Raw genomic sequence first — 18,195 nt, forward strand, 5'->3', positions numbered from 1 at the left:
CACCCACCCCCACAGAACATCCCAACAGCTGCCTGCTTGGCCAGCACTTGACAAAGACTTGTTCAATAAAAAGAAACATTTCCAGGGTGCCTGGGTGGCTCAGTCGGTTGAGCGTCCGACTTCGGCTCAGGTCATGATCTCCCGGTTTGTGAGTTCGGGCCCGGCGTCGGGCTCTGTGCTGACAGATCAGAGCCTGGAGCCTGCTTGGGATCCTGTGTCTCCTTCTCTCTCTGCCCCTCCCCCACTTGTGCTCTGTCTCTCTCTGCCTATCAAAAATAAATAAATGTAAAAAAAAAAAAAAAAGCAAAAGAAACATTTTCAACTAGATTAAAAATAATCCCAGCAGAGGTCTCAAATAAATCTTCCTTCCAGAACATAAACCCTACAAATCCTGGAGTTTGCTCTTTGCACAAGTGGGCAGTCACACAACTAATCGAGTTGTCTCTCGGAGAGTTATATCATTTATTTATCTGGAAACCAAACCCCTCACTCTGGGTTTCCTATTTGCCACACTAGATTCAATCCACAGTTGGATCCACAGAACCTGTTTTATTGCTATTTTCAGCAATGGCTTCATGACCAGCTATACGGGCAGTGTTGGCACAAGTGTCCTTGACTTCTGCTTCGCCTTTCCATTGCTACTCAGAATTCCCTTCGGAAGCTCTAAGTGTCAACAGGCATGATCATTATTTGAGTCACCTAACACAATAAGAGATGTCACACAGGCTGCCAAACGAGACACATTATTGCCAGGTTCTGTGCCCTGAAGGAGGGGTTCAGGGCAATCCAAGCAGATGGTCTATGAGCGCTGACAGCCAGAAGCTTTCACGAGGGCATCAGACATCTTGAGTGAGCTGAATCCTCAGCACGGAACAAGGCGCCAGCCGCCCTCTTTGCTCAAAGTAAAAGAATGAGGTAGCACTTCCCTGGGCCTGAAGTGGGCTTGGACTTGTCTGAGAACGAAAGTGTTGGGAAGCCACCCAGGATGTGGCCATGACTCCACTCAGAAAGCTGCAAGGGGAGGGTAAAATGGCGGTGGGTCTACTATTCTCCTTATCAGAAGGGTCCTGTCCCACTTTGCTTGTGCCCACTTGCCAAGCTGCTTCTAGTCTCTAGCAGATAGCAGTGGGGCCTGTCATTCAAAAATACCAAAGGGGTGCCTGGGTGGCTCAGTTGGTTAAGCATCCGACTTCAGGCCAGGTCGTGATCTCACAGTTCTTGAGTTCAAGCCTGCGTCGGGGTCTGTGCTGACAGCTCGGAGCCTAGAACCTGCTTTGGATTCCGTGTCTCCCTTTCTCTCTGTCCACTGCTCCCCCGCCCCGCTCGTGCTTTGTCTCTGTCTCTCAAAAATAAATAAACATTAGCAAAAAAAAATTTTTAAGTACCATGACCTCAGGGTACCTGGGTCGCTCAGTCGATTGAGCATCCAACTTTTGACCCTGGGTCATGATCTAACCCCCTTGTTGGGCTCTGCGCTGAGTGTGAAGTCTGGTTGGGATTATCTCTCTCTCCCTCTACCCCTCTCCCCCATGTGCTCTCACTCTCTAAAATAAAAAAATTATAATAAAAAAATAAATACGTGGCCTCTAACCCCATCATAGTCCCCCAGAGCTGGGCCACCAGATGGTACCAGATGGGGCTCCTCTCTGTTGGTTCCCTCTCCTTCCCCCGGAAGAAGACATCCTCAATCAAGCTGCCCAATGCCCCAGGAGGATGAGGTGAGAGGGTCAGTGAAGAGAAAGTCAGAGAAAACCCGAATGAAATGAAATGAGCTCTAACTGTCCAGGCCCCAAACCAAGCCAGCTGCCATTCTATGGGTTTGCCACTGCTTCATCATCCCTTGTCTTTCTTCCATGCCTAACCTGGCCCCCACTGTGCCTCCTTCCTCTGCCACCCTCAAGGTACCCATCCCTGGCAAACTTTCGGGGTGCTGCAACCTCCTCGGGCCTCTTGGAGCCTCTACAGGCCCCCACCCTGGGTGAGGAAGAATCCCTCTGACCAGGCAGTTCAGCGTATGGGTTGGCCAACTCTGCCCTCCAAAACCTGATTCAACTGCACCTGCCTTCCCTCAGTGGGGGCCGGGAAAAGGTGGGTGGCGCTTGTCTTCAGGGTCCCAGGCTCTTAGGTCTTATTCAAATCCTTCCACACTGAGCGACATGTTCACTAGCCAGAAGTTGTATCTGGTTCTACCTTTTCACCTACTGCTCTGAGGCCCTGGCTCCTAATTTTACTGAAGGCCACCAGCCAGGACCCAGACGCATTCCTTTTGAAAAGCCCCCGCCATCTTGTTTCTCATTTTCCGGTTGAGGAACACCCCCACCTCTCAGCTATTTGCCAAGTAGAGATGACTGACACAGCCCGTGTCCAATGAAGAGCCAAGCTTTCGTGGCTCAAGTTAGCACTTGCCCTCAGGGGCTTAGGAAGTAGTAGGTTCTTTCCTGTGGGGTCCCCGCATCCCCCAGACCAAATGGGGAAACCCACCCGCACCCTGACGGACCCCCCACCCCCACCCCTGCATACAACGCCTCTCAGCCACGCCCATCTGTTGCCTCTGCCATCTCGTTCGCAATCTGCTCTGCTCTCATCTACTTTCCGGGTTTTTGTGTTTGACCTTCATTCACTTTGCTCCTGGCACAGTTCCTCTGAAATTCCACCGGGACTTGGCCAACCTCAGGGAAAAGGGGTTTTGTCTTCATTAGGCCAAGCGAGCCAGTCAAAGGCCAAATGAACTTAGAGGCCATGGTGTCGCCGGAGACCAAAGGGGCCGGCTGGACTGAAATGCTTAAACCCAAATGACAATCTGGGACGTCTGGAAGGGCGCATCTCTTCCCGATGAACACGACAAACGGCCTCACAGCGGTCTGTCCCCTCTGTGCTGACCAGCTTCAGGGCTCTAGCTGTTGGCCTGAACACGAGGGAGGAAACTAGGAAAAGGCTAAGGAAGAAGCAAGGCCAGCTAGGGTGGGGCTGAGGAAGCCTGGATCGGGATGCGCAGAGCCACCCAGGGGGCTGTGGAACTCCACGTAACATTCCCGGCCCCTCTCCGTGTCTCCCAAGGAGGCACAGAATGTGCTTCCCTGGGATCTCTGACCACGAGATCCAGCGGTCCACCAGGTGGCAGCGCTACTCCTGCCCGGTGGGGACGGAGCCTGCAGTGTGAGAGAATGGCCACCAGGGGGCAACACAGGGCCAACCTGCTTCACAACGCTACCGGTTGCCTAGCAACTGTGACGCAATGGGCTCCCAGTTTGCACCCTCTTCAAGGCCTCACAGGTTATTTCTGGCATAACAGACTGTTGCACAAGGAGTGGCCTCAGGAATCCCCAACTGCCACTCTTTTAAGCCGTGAGAATCTAAAACGGTCCAGGGACCCAAATCCAGCACCACCCTGGCGTCTAGGGGATTGGGCTACTGTCCCTGCTCCTCGGAATGCCAGGGATCAGGAAAAGAAGATAAACATTTTCCATTTCCCTCTACAGTCCCAATGCCACTGGGGACACTCTGATTTCTCTAGTGGCTAAAGCGGAGCAACCTCCTCCCCTTCCCCTTTCCCACCCTCCCCCTTCTAAGCAGGGGCCAGATTAGCAGTATGTGACCTTGAGCCAGACCTTGAGCCTCCTGCTCCTTCCTCAGCTGTACTCGTGAGGGCCCAAGGGGGTGACGATAAGGTCCAGCTCTGACCTTCTGTGGCCTTGATTCTCTCCCGTTCCCCCAGGAATTCTGTCCTTGCCTCCAAACTCTCCCTGGCTTTGATGACCCTGAAAATAGAATTCTTCCAATTCCAGTTGGATAAGTATGACCTGAGAGACCAGAGATGGAACCAAGAAAGTGAGGCAGACACAAGACAAGGAGTGTGGTTATAATGAGCTCAAAGCCTGTGCCGGTCTGGTCTGTGAAAGGGCCTGGGTGAGCCAAGGTCAGTGCCCTGGGCAGAGTCATCGGGCTGCTCTGGCCGTGGCGGTGGTGGTTCCAGGCACGTCTCTGGGTTGTGAGGAACCCGCTGGCCCTGGGGCTGGGCTCCGACTGGGGCCCAGGTGTCGACCACTAAGGTATCGGGGTCTCTGAGGGGCACCACGCTGGAGGATCACACGGGCATGTGCAGCTCGTTGTATTCATCCTGGCCGTCCTCGTCAAAGTTTGGTTCAGCATCTTCAGAGTCCAGCTGCAGAAGGGAGAGGGTTGGGAGAGGCAGGGAGGCGGCTCCCGCCCTCCCAGTCCCCGGCAACGCCTCCGGCCAGCAGCCCACACCCTCCCGGGCCTCGCTGACTGCGGGGACCATGACCCCAGCCTGAAACACTTCCCTCTGGCCAAAACCCTCAGGTCGCCGGCCCAGTGACACCTCCCGATAACAGTAACGGTGACAGCCGCTACCGCCACTCAAGTACTTCCAAGGGGCCAATCCTCGCTCCTGTGTTACCCCTGTACAGCGCGTTCGGGTGGGTGACTTCAAAACCACGTCCCTTCCTCCAGCTGACCAAACCAGAGCTCGGGGTGGGTTTCGGTGCCACTCCACCCCCGCTTGTCCCTGAGCTGTGTGCTTTCGTCCAGGACACGACCTGCACAGCTATCTGCAGTAGTCCTGTGCGGATTTCACACCAAACCGTCATACTTGGTGCTTTACCTGGATTAGCGCTTAACCCTCACGACACTCCTATAAGGAAGACTCCATTATCAGCCCCTTCCTACAGCTGGAAGTAAGATTCCAGGAGGTTAGGTAACTTGCCTCTGGCCACACAACTAGCAGGTGGCACAGCAGAGGCTGGGACCCAGGAGCCCCCGATTCCAGGGCCCATCTGCCCTCACACCGCCCCGCGCGGCATCCCTTACCGCCTGCAGCTCCCTTTCCTGGAAGAGCCGGGGCAGAAGGCAACGCCTCAGAGGCACCGTGAGCAGCAGCAGGAAGGGAAAGGCGAGTGAGGCCGCTGTGGACTTGACGACCCAGAGCAGCGCGATGCAGCCCAGCTGGATGCAGGTGAACAGGTGCATCCGCCACGTCTTCACCTGGGGAACCGGCCTCAAGTCTCACGGCGGCGCAGCCCTCGGCCTGCTCCTCCCCCCACCCCCACCCCCCCCCCCGAGTCTCTGGGGACTCAGCTCCCCAGGCCCCAACTTACCCTCCACCGTCATCCTGTCCATCTCCAGCCCGGGGAATCCCTCGCGGCCCCTCCCCATCACCCCTCCCCCCCACCTCCATGCTTCCTGGCCCTACCTTGGTCACATAGGGTTGCTCAGGATGGTGTTTCGCCGGCATGAGGATAAGCAACAGACGCTGGGACAGCTGGATGCCGGACAGTGACGTGACCCCCATGTACAGGAAAATCCCAAAGAGCACAGCCAACGGGATCCGGCGCAGCACAGCCCCCATGACGATAGACAGGCCTGGAGGAGGTGACACAGACCTACCTGACCCCTCGGACGGCCCCCATGAAGATGGACGGGCCCCGTGGAGAGGGGATCTGGGCCTCGTTGCTACAAACAAGAGAAGATGGAGCAGGACAGAGAACCAGGAAAAGGCTCGGGGTAAAAAGGTTCACAGAGTGTTAAGAGGCAGGTTGGGGTCACAGCGGGTGCTAGACGTGATGCCTTCGGAGACTCAGGAGTCGCCTGGGTCAAGTCCGGGATAGACAATGGATTTAAGGCCACAGGGTCCGAGAAGGCAAGTCTGTGGGGTGGGGGCAGGGGGCCTTGCAAGGTGGGTGCTCTCACCCACGAGGCTGGCGATGAGCACTCCAGTGACCCGCTGCTCCCGCACCTCCTGGATCTGGGGCTTGTCGCCAGGAGCGATGGCAGTGCGCATAACAGTCAGTGCATTCACATGAGTGACTGAGCGGACGGTGGCAGCCGTGAGCCAGGGCAACCCAAACAGCCCACAGAGCCCCCCCAGCGAGCCGATCAGGAGCAGGTCCAGGTGGAAGCCAGAGCCCTTGAGCAGCCTCCGTGCCTTCTGGCTGACGATGAGCCTGCAGGGACGGGACGGGAAGCGAGGGCTGAGGGGCTAGGAGGGCAGGCCAGCCGCGAGGCCGGGCACGCGCAGCAGGGACAGCGTCGTCGTGGGGGGAACGACATGCAGGGAAGAGCTCTCCCCAGGGCCTGCCAGTTTCCTCTTTCAAGTTCCCAAAGCGATGTTCTCACGGCTAAGCAAATCAGAGCTAAAATCTCATACTGTGGGTATTTAAAGCACCACAAAAGCCAGATGCCAGATCTCACCACGTTGTGGTTTAAAACCAAAATGAGACACATGCGAGCATCACTGGGCGAGAGAACGTACTGCCAGAGTGTGGTGAGGACTGCCAAGTGCCACCTCGCAAATGGTGATGCAGACAGATGGGTATCGTGTCACAGCACCGCAGGGAAACTGTGCCCAGGCCCACGTGCCCCCCCCCTTGCCACCACTCCCACCGCTTCCCGCTCCTCCCCAACCTCCTCCACCCAGGGTCCTCCAGCCCCCTCACGCAGTGATCTGTGTCTCCATGAAGATCAAGATGAGGACCAGGAGGGCAGGGACAGCCGCCGCCACCATCATCCAGGGCGGGAAGGGACGGGCACTGCCCAGGGGTGGGATGAACCACGTGCGCTTATGGGGAGATGTCACTGAGAGCCCTGTGGGCACCGTCAGCTTCTGCATGGCAGGAAGGAAGACAGGGTTCAGGCACACGGCCTCCCCTTGCTAAGAACCCCACAGGGTGGCACTGCCCCCCACCACCAAGTTCTGTGTTCCCTGTCCCAGGACTCCAGGAAACCTGGATGTGAACAGGTTTGGGGGAAATTAGTTTTCCGTCTTCCAAAGTCACTGTCCCTGCAAGGGTCTGGTAAAAGAGAATGACATCTTTTCTCCCTGAGGCCCAGGGACACCTGTCGTTTGGCCCCCAGCCCATTACTTGCTCCAGGAGTCTAGGCACAGGGTCACACAGCCTCACACACACACACACACACCCCCCGGCTGGCCTCCTCAGCGGCCCCCAGCCCACCCACCCACCCCAGCGCAGCCCCAGCAGGTCACCATGTCACTAGGAAAGCTGAGGCCCACCCTTGATCGTGGCCACTGCAGCAGTGGGAACGAGTCGTGGCCTCCCTCTCAGGACTCTGGGGTGAGAATCCCCTGCCGGGGCTGGGGGGCGGGGGAGCTCGCTCACCTGCGTGTAGGTGTCTGTAATAGAGTAATCCACTAGGACCATCACCAGAATGGAAATGGGGATGCCAAAATCCCCAATGATGCGGCGAGCCTGGAGAGAGGAGCCAATGGGGTAAAGGAGCAGAAGGTGAACGTGAGGGTCAGGGGCACTGACATGAGGGCTCATTACTCCCGATTCCCTTGGGTCTGAGCTGGAGCCAGAAATCCCCTGACCCGTCCCTCTAAGTCCCACGGGTGCTGCGCAGCTCAAGAGGACATTCCTCCCCCGATTCAATTTCTCTGAAGCTTCCGGTGGGGAAGGGACTGCACAGATTTGGTTTAGGTCCATGGGTTGACCGGGACAAGGGGGAAGCCTCTCTCTGGAGCGGAGACTGGCAGTGACGGCAGGAACTGGGGGTGGGGGGGACCCACGGGGGCCCCCCACTCCCCAGCCACGCACCTTGCCACCCAAGAAGCGGCTGTTCCTGAACTTTCGTAGGAAGAAGGCAATGAGGAAGGTCCCAAGCATGAGAATGAGGGACAGCAGAGCCGTGTTGGGCTGGTTCCTCGGGCCCGGCGGCCCCTCAGTGGGGGGCAGGGCGCTCCCATTCAGGTCTAGCCCAGCCTCCAATGCCCCCTCAGGAGGGTAGAATGGCAGCAGCGGGTGCTCCGTGAATACCTGTGTGGGTTACAAGGTTGTGACACTCAACCTGGGCAGGTGACCCTAATTTCATCACCCTGATTTCGCCCTGGGTCCTCACATACCTGACCAGGCAACAGTGTCACGGGACACCCAGCTACACCATGCACGCGCACACGCGCGTGTACACACACACACACACACAGTCCTCTACAAAAGGAGCCCCATAGCACCGACAGCGCCCCACTCCATCACATACTGGTTGGACCCCACTGGAGTTCTAACCTGTACCCTCTGGCTGTGGCTCCCTGCCCTTCAGCGCTGACCTAGCCCAGGGTGTCCCAACCCCCTACGCCCACACCCAACGGAGCCCTCCTCCCTGCCCCCTCTGCTCCCAGGGCTCCATGCGCCACCCCCATGCTCTCCTCCCCAGGGTGCTTCCCAGACCCCACCTACGCCCACCCCCTAAGACCTCTCTGGACCTCCACCTTGTAGAGCTTGTGGAAGGTCTCATAGATGAAAATAAGCGAGATGAGAAAGGCGAAGATCTCCTGGGTGAAAGGTGAGATATAGCGGACCAGGAAGCTGCCTTCGGCGGCCACCAGGGCAAGGACAAAAACCACCAGCCAGAGGCCAACCCACACCCGGCCGGTGAGGTACTCCAGGTCCTGGGCTCGGCAGAACTGGAGGACAGGAGGGAGGTGTGGTTACCCACAGAGGTCAGAGACCCTGTGGGGGGGGGGGGGGAGAGGTCACGGGATCCAAACGGGGAGGAGGGGAGACACTGCAGGGACCCATGGCCTGGGCCAAGGGACAGGGCATGAGAAGCTGATCCCTGGGGAGGGGCAGGGTAGTGCCGTCACCTTGAAGAAGGCTTCTTCGAACACCAGCAATGGCCCGGAGAAGCCGACCACAAGAAGCGGCTGGGCCCCCAGCAGGGAGAAGAGGACGCCAAGCACAGCGGTGGACACAATCAGCTCGGACACGCCCATCAGGCCCTCCGTCTTCTCCCCTGGTGAGGGCGAGGGTCAGTAGGAGGGCCCTGGCCTGGCTCCTTGGACCCGGGCCCTCCTCTTCATCTAACTTACCCTGACCTGGAGACCCAACTAGGACAGAGCAGCCCCCCAGAGCCCAGCCCCATCCCTCCCAGGCCCCTCACCACCAGCACCCCTGGGGCGGCCACAGCCTCCCTCGCCCCTTGCACCCCTCCCACCCCCTGCAAGAGTGATCCCTGGGGTCCCCCGACCACAGACCTTGAGGGTGACGCTGGGCACCTCGCCCTGCCTCCCCTCCCTCTCACCTAGCAGGCCCCCGAAGGTGATGGCAGGGCTGAGGGCAGCGAAGTAGATGAACAGCACGGCTGCCACGCACTGGGAGTGCAAGGCGTCTCGCAGGTCACTGGGGTAGTGCGGGTACCGACGCTTCACATCCCGCACGAGCCCCCCAAACACTGAGCCAGTCCGCAGCAGGGGGTCATCTTCGGGGGTCGCCTCAGAGCCCCCCAACTCCACAGCCAGCTCTGGGGGAACAAGGGGCTGTTGGAGCACAGACCACCCCTCCCGCGGCGGGGCCCTGGGCTCAGTCCTCCCCGACAGGGGCTGGGAGCGGGCATGCAGGAGCTAGGGAGTCAGGGCAGGCTGGGTCACGACCTTAGGAGCTCCAGGGCGGGTAGGGGATGGGCCCCAAAGGGGCTGACCTTTCCCAGGGGCCACATAGCTTCCCTGGGTAGTCATCTCCACTTTGGTCTGTTCACGCTCCCTCCGCTTCCTCAGCAGCTCGCGCTGGAAGGCGGCCACGGAGCGCAGCAGGTCACGGCCCTCTACCTCCGATGGGGGGATCACGATGCTGCCATCCAGGAACTCGCTGATGGCACTCAGGAGGTCCTGCCGGTCATCTGCCTGGTAGGCAGCCTCATGAAACAGCTGGGGGCAGGAGAGGCAAGGGCTGAGCCTCCCAGAGCGCCCCTGGGAGGGCTTCGGAGAGGAGGCGTTGGGCCCTCACAGAGCCAGAGGCAGGGTGGATGTCTGGCCACGTATACACGTCCAATCCGATTGTCAAAATACGAAGTCATGTCCCTGCTGGCCAGGAATCGGCCGGCCACAACCCTGAACCTCCGAATGCTTTCTGTTCCCCTAGGAGCTTCGAGATTTTTCCACAACACCACAACTAAAGGGGCAACGCTTGGCATAGCAGGGGCCCCCGAAACCATTCTGACTAGAGTACCCACAGCCTACAGGTTGGTCAGTACGGATTTCCAACATCACCCCTGGCCAGAGGACCTTCCTATCCAAGCCGAGGAGAAGCCACAGCAAAGACCGACGTACCCAGCCCTCCCCTTCAAGTCTCATGACTCATCCAGAACTCTTTCTCCCTCTTCAACCACCTCCCCTTCCAACGGCCCCAGCCTAGGGCTCCCTCTTCTCCCCTTGGCCAACAGCTCCTTCACAACCACTCCAGAGCACTGCCTCCACCCAGAAGGGCCCCCAGCACCCCTGCATCCACAGGCACCAAGGTAGGCAGGGAGAGACTGGGGAAAAGTAGGGCTCAGGGGAACAGGCCTAGAGCACCCAGCCCAGGGCCTGCAGGACCCACCTTGTCAGACATGAGGGTGGCAATGGAACGCCCAAGCTCGTGGTAGTCAGTGCTGGTGTGGCTGGGACCCAGCATCACAAAGAGAAAGCGAACCGGCACCGGGACCTCGAGCACAGACTCCAAGAGCACAGCCTCATTCAGTCGCACAAAAGCTGCCGCCGGCTGCTCCAAGAAAGGCACACAGCCTGTGGGGGAGAGTAAGGCACCGGGCACTGGGTAAAGAGGATCAGTCCAGGCTGGCCCTAAAGAAAACATCTGGGGCTGTCATGTACAGTTGAGCAGGTTGCGTGCTGCACGAAGAAACCCCAATCTAAAGAAACCCTATTCATTCATACGTTTACATATTTATTACGATTCATCAATAGATGAAACATTCATAGTCTTCAAGAAAGAGTGCTTCTTTTTAACTCCCACAAAAGTGCCGTGCGGACTAGCAGCAGTCCCAAACAGCAGAAAACTGGACGGGAGGCAGGCAGAGGACTGAGAAAGAAAGAGCTGGGGGCAAGATAGGCTGTCAGGAAAAGCAGGTACAAGTTGGGGGGCTGGCCAGGGATGGAAGAGGTGGCCTGCAGGCCAGAGCATAAGACCAGCAGACCACAGTGGAAGGAAACCCACACACCCAGTAACCCCAGCCCCCCGCCCTCCTTACCCACGAGCACAACAGTAGCCTCGGCATCTTCAGGGATCTTCTCCAGTAGCTTCAGGCTTTTTCCCCGGTGACTGTCTCCCCCAGGCATGTGGAGGGGCTTCTAAGGACGCAGAACTGGAATAGGGCTGGGACCCTGACCGGAGGCCGTGGCAGGCCCTCCCCTCCCTTGCTTCAGCCCCCCTGGACTCTGCCCTCCAACCCCTGGACCTGGGCCCTGTTTTGTCCCTCCCCGGGGTGACGCGCCCCACATCGGGAGGAGACCACTCGGGCTGTGGACCCCTCCTCCGAGCAGCTCACGACCGCCTCAGCCTTATCTCGTTTAAACGGCTCCCATGGGTCTGCCGCATCATCTCATCTAAACCTCCTATTTCTGTAGGGCAGAGGCCCTCATGCATATCTGGATCCCCCACGTGCCTTGTGTGGTACCAGGCATCCAAACTTCCTGACCCACTCAACGAAGCCATCAGTGGCCTCCAGTGTGAAATCAGAAGCCCTCTCAGTCCCCCAGCCCAGGTCAGAGCAAGGCGACTGACCTCCTTGGCATCTGGGTCATGAGGCCAGAGAGGGGCTGGTTCCCCCACATCCTCGGCCATGGTAGGCACTGCACCGTCAGGGCCATGGCTGGGGGTTGGGTGATGATTCCCCATGACCGAGTTCACGCTGGAGCTGGACGGGTTCCGGGGAAAGAAGCCAGTGTCCTTGTCATCATTGGGATGGCTGTGAAGAGGGCAGAGGGAGCAAGGCAGGTTAAGAGGAGATGCCCTTAGTGGGCTGAGGTCATGAAGAAATGAGAAATAAGCGGGGGGGGGGGGGGGGGCGCCTGGGTGGCTCAGTCGGTTGAGCATCCGACTTTGGCTCAGGTCATGATCTCACAGTTTGTGAGTTTGAGCCCTGCGTTGGGCTCTGTGCTGACAGTTCAGAGCCTGATTCGGATTCTGTGTTTCCCTCTCTGCCCCTCCCCTGCTCATCCTCTTTCTCTCTCTTTCTCTCTCAAAAATAAATAAAAGCATTTAAAAACATGAAAGAAAAAAGCAAAACAAAGGAAAAAAAAGAAAAGAGAAAAGGAAAGGAAAAAGAAAAGAAAAAAGGAAAGGAAAAAGAAAAGAAAGAAAAAAAAAGAGAAAAAAGAGAAAAGGAAAGAAAAAAGAAAAGAAAAGAGAAAAGAAAAGAAAAAAAAGAGAAAAGGAAAGAAAAAAAAGAAAACAGAAAAGAAAAAAAAGAAAAGGGTCTGCATCCCTTGTACCTCAGTGTAAGAAAGAACCTTCTAACGGCTGGTGCTGTCCAAAGATGAACGAGGAATAAACTCCCTGTCACCTGGGTTATGCAAGCAGAGGCTAGAAAGCCACACAGGTGAGTCTGTGTTCCTGGAAGAGCAGCTGACCTAGAAGGCCCGTCCCAGGCGCCCCACCCTGGCACCTGTGTTTCAGCAGGAGGGTGCGAAGGACACTGGCCCTGTCCTCCGGACGGATCTGGTCAGACACGATCATGGTCTCCACCACGAGATGTGCAATACCCGGCAGAGTGGTCTGCTCCAGGTCCAGGAGGGCAGCTCCTGGGGGCACAGTCGAGGAAGGGGGCAGGGCCCCGTCAGATAGGAAACAACCACCCCGGCCGCCTCGCTCCCCCGGGGCAGGCAGACACGCGGCGCGAGCCAAGCGCCCGGGGCTCACCGTTCCACGTGGCCTCGCCGAGCCAGAGAGGGGGGTGTGCAAAGGGAACGCAAGAGCAAGGGACGGCCCCTCCAAACCCGGGAAGGGGAGCCATGGGCGAGCTTCCCGCACGTGGACTGCGGCCTACTACGGCCCAGGTCCTGCGCCGGGCACCAGAGGCACAGCCCAGGCCCTCAGAGCTTATGGCTACGCAAGCAGTCAGACCCCACATCTCCAGAGTGGCAGCCGGACCTCGCCTGGGCCCGGGACTCCAGGGAGCAGTCCCCAAGAGCTGGACGGCCTGCTGCGGGCCAACCTCCGGGGCCTCTGAAGAGGGCACTGCACCCCAGGGCCAGGCCCGCGGGGCGCCTACCGTGGGCGATGGTCCTCCGGAGCTCCAGAAGGCTGCGGAAGGAGAGCGAGGCCACGTGGGGCTTGCCCCAGCGCTCTGTCTCTTCCTCCACATCCTCCTCAAACTTGATCCAGCGCGCCGTCTCCCGCCAGTGGGGCTCCTGGCTGCGGTCCAGCGTCAGCTCATTGAGCTCCACAAACACCTGAGGTGGACGCCAAGGTGAGGGTCTGGGGGCCGCCAGGTGGGACCGGCGGTCTCGGAGACACGGCGCCCAGGCGAGGCAGGGAGGAGGGAAGAGGAGGCTCTGGGGAGGAGGGGAGAGGAAGCCGCAGGCCCGGTACCTCATGAGGCCTCCGATCCAACGTCTTCTTCTTCTTCTTCCTGCGCAGGATGGGGGCCAAGCCACCGGGGCTGCCCCTCCCACCCTGCGTGCGCGATGGCTTCTTCACTAGGTGACGCCGCATGCCAGGGTTGTCCTCCAGCCGGTGACCTGCAGACGAGGCAGGCTTCGTGGTCCCAGGGGTCCAGCTCAGGGCCTCACAGCCACAGTTAACCCCTCCGGCCCCCTGCTCTGCCCAGCCAGTCTACCTGGCGGGTGCCACGGTCGCCCAGGGGCCATGTCCACACCTCCACACCACAGACAAGGACAGTGAAGCCCGGACAGGGAGATGGACTAGCCCAAAGTAACACAGGGGACCACCGGCCAAAGCACAGTAAAAAGGCAGACCCCAGCTCAGTCCACGGCCCCAGCTCCCTTCCCTCGCCCATGGCCGCTGCTTCTCATGCTGGAGCTCTATGACCTGTATCAATTCACCAGGCCCTCAACACTTTCCCTGTGCCCTCTCTCAGCACCCAGGTCTCCCCCATTGATACACACATCTGGCAGACTCAAGGAGGGCTCTGTCCCTTCCTCCCCGCCTGCCCCTTCCAGGCCAGCAGCTGCGGAAAGGCCAGCTGCCCAGTTACTCACAAGCTGGTCCCCCTGCCATGGGGCTCAGCTGGCCCTGGGTGGGTTCCCATGGGTCACAGTCATCAAGGTCCAGCACCAACATCTCTAAGTCCTCTGAGGTCAGCGAGTCTCGAGTGCTGGGGGCTGGGGCCATTCCAGGGCCCCAGCTCTCAGCGTCCTCAGGCCTAGGGCTTGGTGCCCCGATGGGCTCTGTGACCTCCTCCAGCAGGCTCATCATTCCCCCGGGGGGAGAGCCCTCGGCCCCTGCTCCCTCCCAGAGCCCTGGCTTTCCTAAAAGGTGGGAGCCTGGGCCAGTGGTCTTCACCCAACCAGAGCCTCCTGACTCCTGGCAGCCCCGGGCCTGCTCCCTGCTGCTTCCAGCCCCCTCCCTGAGTCTGTAAACACGCCCTCCCCCTGACCCCCACCCCCACACCACTGCTGCCATCGGATTGTTCCTGTCCCTGTCCTCAGGCCCTGGCAACTTTCCATGACGTACTGAGCTCAAAGCCCTCCCTCCCACCCGCGCCCACACACTGTGGTTCCAAGGGGGAGGGAGGTGGGGTCAGTGATGCCCCTGGCCCGGGTGCAGAGCCCCGTGGGTGATGACAGGTGGCACAGAAACCAGGGCACTGATAAGACGGAAGGAATGTGCCGAGATCACGGCCAGGCCCTGCCAACGGTGGTGTGACAAGTATGGGGCCCCTGATGTAGGGAGAAGCAGGACCCAGAAGAGTGGCTCACGCTCAGGGGGCCAGTGTGAAGGGGCCAAAAAGAAGATGAGAAGATGAGCCTTAGGGGAAGAGGAGATATAAAATCTCCAAATGCCATGGGGAAGAGAGGCTGCCTTATTCAGGGGGTGACTCAGAGGACAGAATCAGGACAGAAGGACAGAGGTGTCACGAAGGGAAATCTCAGCTCTGGCAACCAGAGAAGTGGCTTGGTGAGGTAGTGAGCTCCCCGCCCCTGGCCACATTCCAGCAGACAGGGATACTGCAGAGGGGACCCAGCGCTAGTCTGGGGAGAGCACAGAGCTTCCCCAAGGTTCCTCACAGGCGGGGCGCCCATGGGGGTGGGCCACGGGGGCTGCCACAGGGTGTCACTCACTCTTCATGTCGTCCAGGTCCGCGGAGCCCAGCATCTGGGCCTCCGCCTCGTCAGTGGGCACCTGCTGCTCCGGGCCACCTGGGCTACCCAGGGCACTGCCTGGGCACAGCCGTTCCCGAAGGTCATAGCTGGCCGACGGGCTCCAGGGCCGGCTCTTCTCCCCAGCGACTCGGGAGGCCCGGGCCCGGGGGCTCGGGGAGCTGAGGAGGCACCATGGCAGCCTTGGACTTGACAGGGAACCATGGTGGAGATGGGCCAGGTTAGGGGGTTCCTTTGCCCTCCTCCAATTTGGGGTGGGGCCTGGAATAGCCCCCTGGGCACTAGACACAGACTCCTTCTGGGCAGAGAAGGAAGCTCACGTCCAGCTCCCTGCCCCCACCACACCAGTCCCCCCCTTCCTCTCTGTCCTTCCCCCTCTAGCCCTGTCCTCTCTGGTGACACCTTCTCTCTCCTCTTTGTCAGTCATGTGGATAGAGAGGGAGGCGTGCCCCTCCTCGCTTCCTCCGCCCCCTCTCCTCTCCTCCCCTCTTCCCCAGGGTCAGAGCTGGGGACAATCCCCAGGGTCAGGAAGGAGCCTGGGACCTGCTCTGGGCTGGGTGCCAGTACCTGACTGACTGCTGGGGGCTCTTGTCAGAGCAAGGGCCCACCGAGGGCAGGGGCTTGGTGAAGGCAGCCTTCCCGGAGAGGCCAGGACTGTCATCCTCGTCACTTCCAATGGAGAACTGTGGACAAAGCAGAGTGCCTGGGTCCCTGCCCAGACTCAGCCCCCAACCCCCGACTCTGCTTCCCCCAGGCAGCCCCAGCCCCCTCTGCTTCGTCTTCCTTCCTCTCCTCTCTGCACCCCTCCCTGAGGAGTCGGTGCTCCTTCGGGGGCAGACCCATACCTTTGCTTTCTGTGGGGACCCTGAGGGCGGGGGCTCCACAGGTTCTGCCTCAGATTCCCCTTCCTCTTCCTCCTCCTCCTCCTCCTCCTCTTCCTCCACTCCGGCTGCCCCCTCCTCCTGGATGGGAGGGGTCCCCTCAGAGGGGGGAGCAGAGGTCTTCTCCTTCTTCCTCTTCCTCCTGGTCTGCCGGGCAGAGGTGGGGGGCAGTCGCCGCAGCTTGTGGGGTGGAGGCAGGCGCGCCGAGAGCGGGTGGTGGGTGTGGTGGGATGTGTGCCGGTGAACTGGGGGTGCAGGAGAGCCGGTTGGGGTTCCCACAGCAGAAGGGGGCCCCTCACCACCCTAGGGGCACACACCTTATTCTAGCTCAGGGCCTCAAACAAGGGCACCCTAGTCCTTCCTCGAGAGCCAGGCTCCCCCCGACACCTGTATCCACGTCCTGCCATTGGTAAGGCCTGGCAGAGCGGGGGAATGGGCCTAAGGGAGAAGGTCGTGAAAGGGGGGCTCGGGGAAATAGGACACGATACAGCAAGGGGGGAAGGCAGAGTCAGAGCTGAGGGAGGAGGCAGAGAGAAGAGAGCAGGGCCAGAGGTATGGCAGAGACTTGGGGAAGACGAAGGTCACGGAGGGAAGCCTCAGGCCCATCTCCCTGTGTCTCCCCTGCGTCTGGGGCCCGGTCCCCTGGAAGGTGGACAGGCGATGGGTGAGGCAGGATGACTTAACATGGCATGGTGGCCCAGCACAGCGTCCAGCACAGCGTCCAGCACAAGATGGCACTGGGTGACCAAGCCAGTGGTGAGCACGGTGATGGTGGCAATGAAGGTGATGGTGGTGAGGGCGGCCACACTAGGGGTCCCCAGGCTACCCACACTCAAAGTCCCGCTCGCTGTAGCTGCGGCTGGGCTTCTCAGGGTCCCAGGCCGGGGGCTTGCTGATGAGGTCCCCAAACCTGCTCACAGCCAAGGTCTTGCCCAAGTCATCGTCCTCCTCCTCCAGGTCTGGACTCAGAGGGGGCTCCTCCAAGGGCACCCGGACCTGCAGGCTCAGACAGCCTCTCCTAAGGACCCTTGACCCAAGAACGCCCCCCCAAATCCCAGCCCTGGCTGTGGGCGGGGGAGACCAGCGGGCTCCACCTTCAACAACCCCCTCTCCCTGTGCCCCAGGCTTGGGTCAGCATCCCAGGCTCCCCGGGCTTGGGAGGGGAGGAGGCAACAGAACTGAAAAATACCAAAGCGCCCCCCCCCCCCCCGCCCCATACCCTCCAACCCAGCTCCATCCCTGGATCTGGGGGTCCCAAGGTCGGCCAGAGGACTCCCCTCTCCTCTTTGGGGGTCCCTCCCGTCTTCTTCCACCCCCGCGCGCGTCAGTCACCTGGGGTAGGGGGGAGGCGCCCCCGGGCGGCGGGATCACTCCGTTGGCCATGGCCGGGGAGGCGACTTGGGAGCCTTGCTCACTGAGGGACCCGTGACCCGGTTGAGAAGAAGGGGGCGCTGCAGGGGCCTAGTGAGGAGCCCTGGGGGAGGAGGGCGGGGTCAGGAGCCTCGCGCGGCCGCCCTCTCCCCCTCGCCGAGCCCGATCCCCCCGCCCTCCCGCGCTCCCATCCGAGGCCCCGCCACGCCCGGGACACTCCGGGGCCCCGGCCCTGGTCCTGGCCCGCCGCGCCCCGCCCTGCGGTACCTCGGGGCTCCGGAGCGTGCGGGGCCAACGCCGGCCACCGCGCCCCATCTCCCGCGCGCGCTCCGGGGCCTGGCGCCGCGCAGGGCCGGACGGCCGGGGGGCGCCCGCGGCGGCGGCGAGCCGGGCCGGCCGGGCGGACGCAGGCGCCGGAGCCCGCAGCCCGGGGCTCCACCTCCTCGCGCTCGGCTCCGCAGCTCCGCCGCCGCCGCCGGGCCGCACAATGGGAGCGGGCGGGCCGTGACTCACTCCGCCCCGGCCGGCCCGGCCCCCACGCGCGAGCCCCCGCAGGACCCACCCTGCCCGCCAGCCCCTTCTCCCGGCGCCCCACGCATGGCCGGGGGCGGGTGCACGGCCCTACATTCCCACAATCCCCAGATCGCTCCCCCACTTTGCTTTTAGCCTCCCCTCCCTCCCCTCAGGAGCCCTGGAGGCGACCCCTGCACCGACACAAGCCCCTCCAACCTTGGGAACTAGGCTCACAGACACCGGAAGGCAGCCCCCACGTCCCCCTTTGGTCCCAATATAGCCTCAGATGCCTGGCTTCTGCCACCGGGCACCACCCAACATTTGACCTTGGCACATCACCTCCCC

The 18,195-nt window shown here is 60.6% G+C and overlaps 1 protein-coding gene across 3 annotated transcripts; it reads right to left on the minus strand.

Annotated features, from left to right (window-relative positions):
* Positions 1 to 3,840: 3,840 nt before the first annotated feature.
* SLC4A3 (solute carrier family 4 member 3) lies at positions 3,841 to 17,916 on the minus strand. 3 transcript variants are annotated; one of them, XM_019445813.2, is made up of 23 exons: positions 17,605 to 17,916; positions 17,299 to 17,440; positions 16,797 to 16,962; positions 15,931 to 16,211; positions 15,653 to 15,768; positions 15,047 to 15,273; positions 13,335 to 13,483; positions 13,015 to 13,195; positions 12,409 to 12,544; positions 11,526 to 11,709; positions 10,993 to 11,092; positions 10,344 to 10,528; positions 9,448 to 9,673; positions 9,052 to 9,270; positions 8,615 to 8,763; positions 8,240 to 8,434; positions 7,572 to 7,790; positions 7,134 to 7,223; positions 6,453 to 6,619; positions 5,707 to 5,960; positions 5,210 to 5,379; positions 4,828 to 5,001; positions 3,841 to 4,162 (listed from the first exon to the last, which is right to left on the minus strand). In XM_019445813.2, exons 2-23 carry the CDS (start codon positions 17,347 to 17,349, stop codon positions 4,085 to 4,087), a joined length of 3,717 nt encoding a protein of 1,238 aa, XP_019301358.1. In that variant the 5' UTR covers positions 17,350 to 17,440; positions 17,605 to 17,916; the 3' UTR covers positions 3,841 to 4,084. The 3 variants fall into 3 exon arrangements, with proteins under 3 accessions (XP_019301358.1, XP_019301359.1, XP_019301361.1); XM_019445814.2 differs by having other exon boundaries at positions 15,047 to 15,246; positions 17,605 to 17,915; XM_019445816.2 differs by lacking the exons at positions 15,047 to 15,273; positions 15,653 to 15,768; positions 15,931 to 16,211; ... (1 more) ...; positions 17,299 to 17,440; positions 17,605 to 17,916 and adding an exon at positions 13,964 to 14,305.
* Between the last annotated feature and the right edge of the window lie 279 nt (positions 17,917 to 18,195).

The sequence above is a fragment of the Panthera pardus genome, unplaced genomic scaffold (genome assembly GCF_024362965.1).
Source record: "Panthera pardus isolate Hobbes unplaced genomic scaffold, ASM2436296v1 HiC_scaffold_10, whole genome shotgun sequence".
NCBI classification, from domain to species: Eukaryota; Metazoa; Chordata; class Mammalia; order Carnivora; family Felidae; genus Panthera; species Panthera pardus.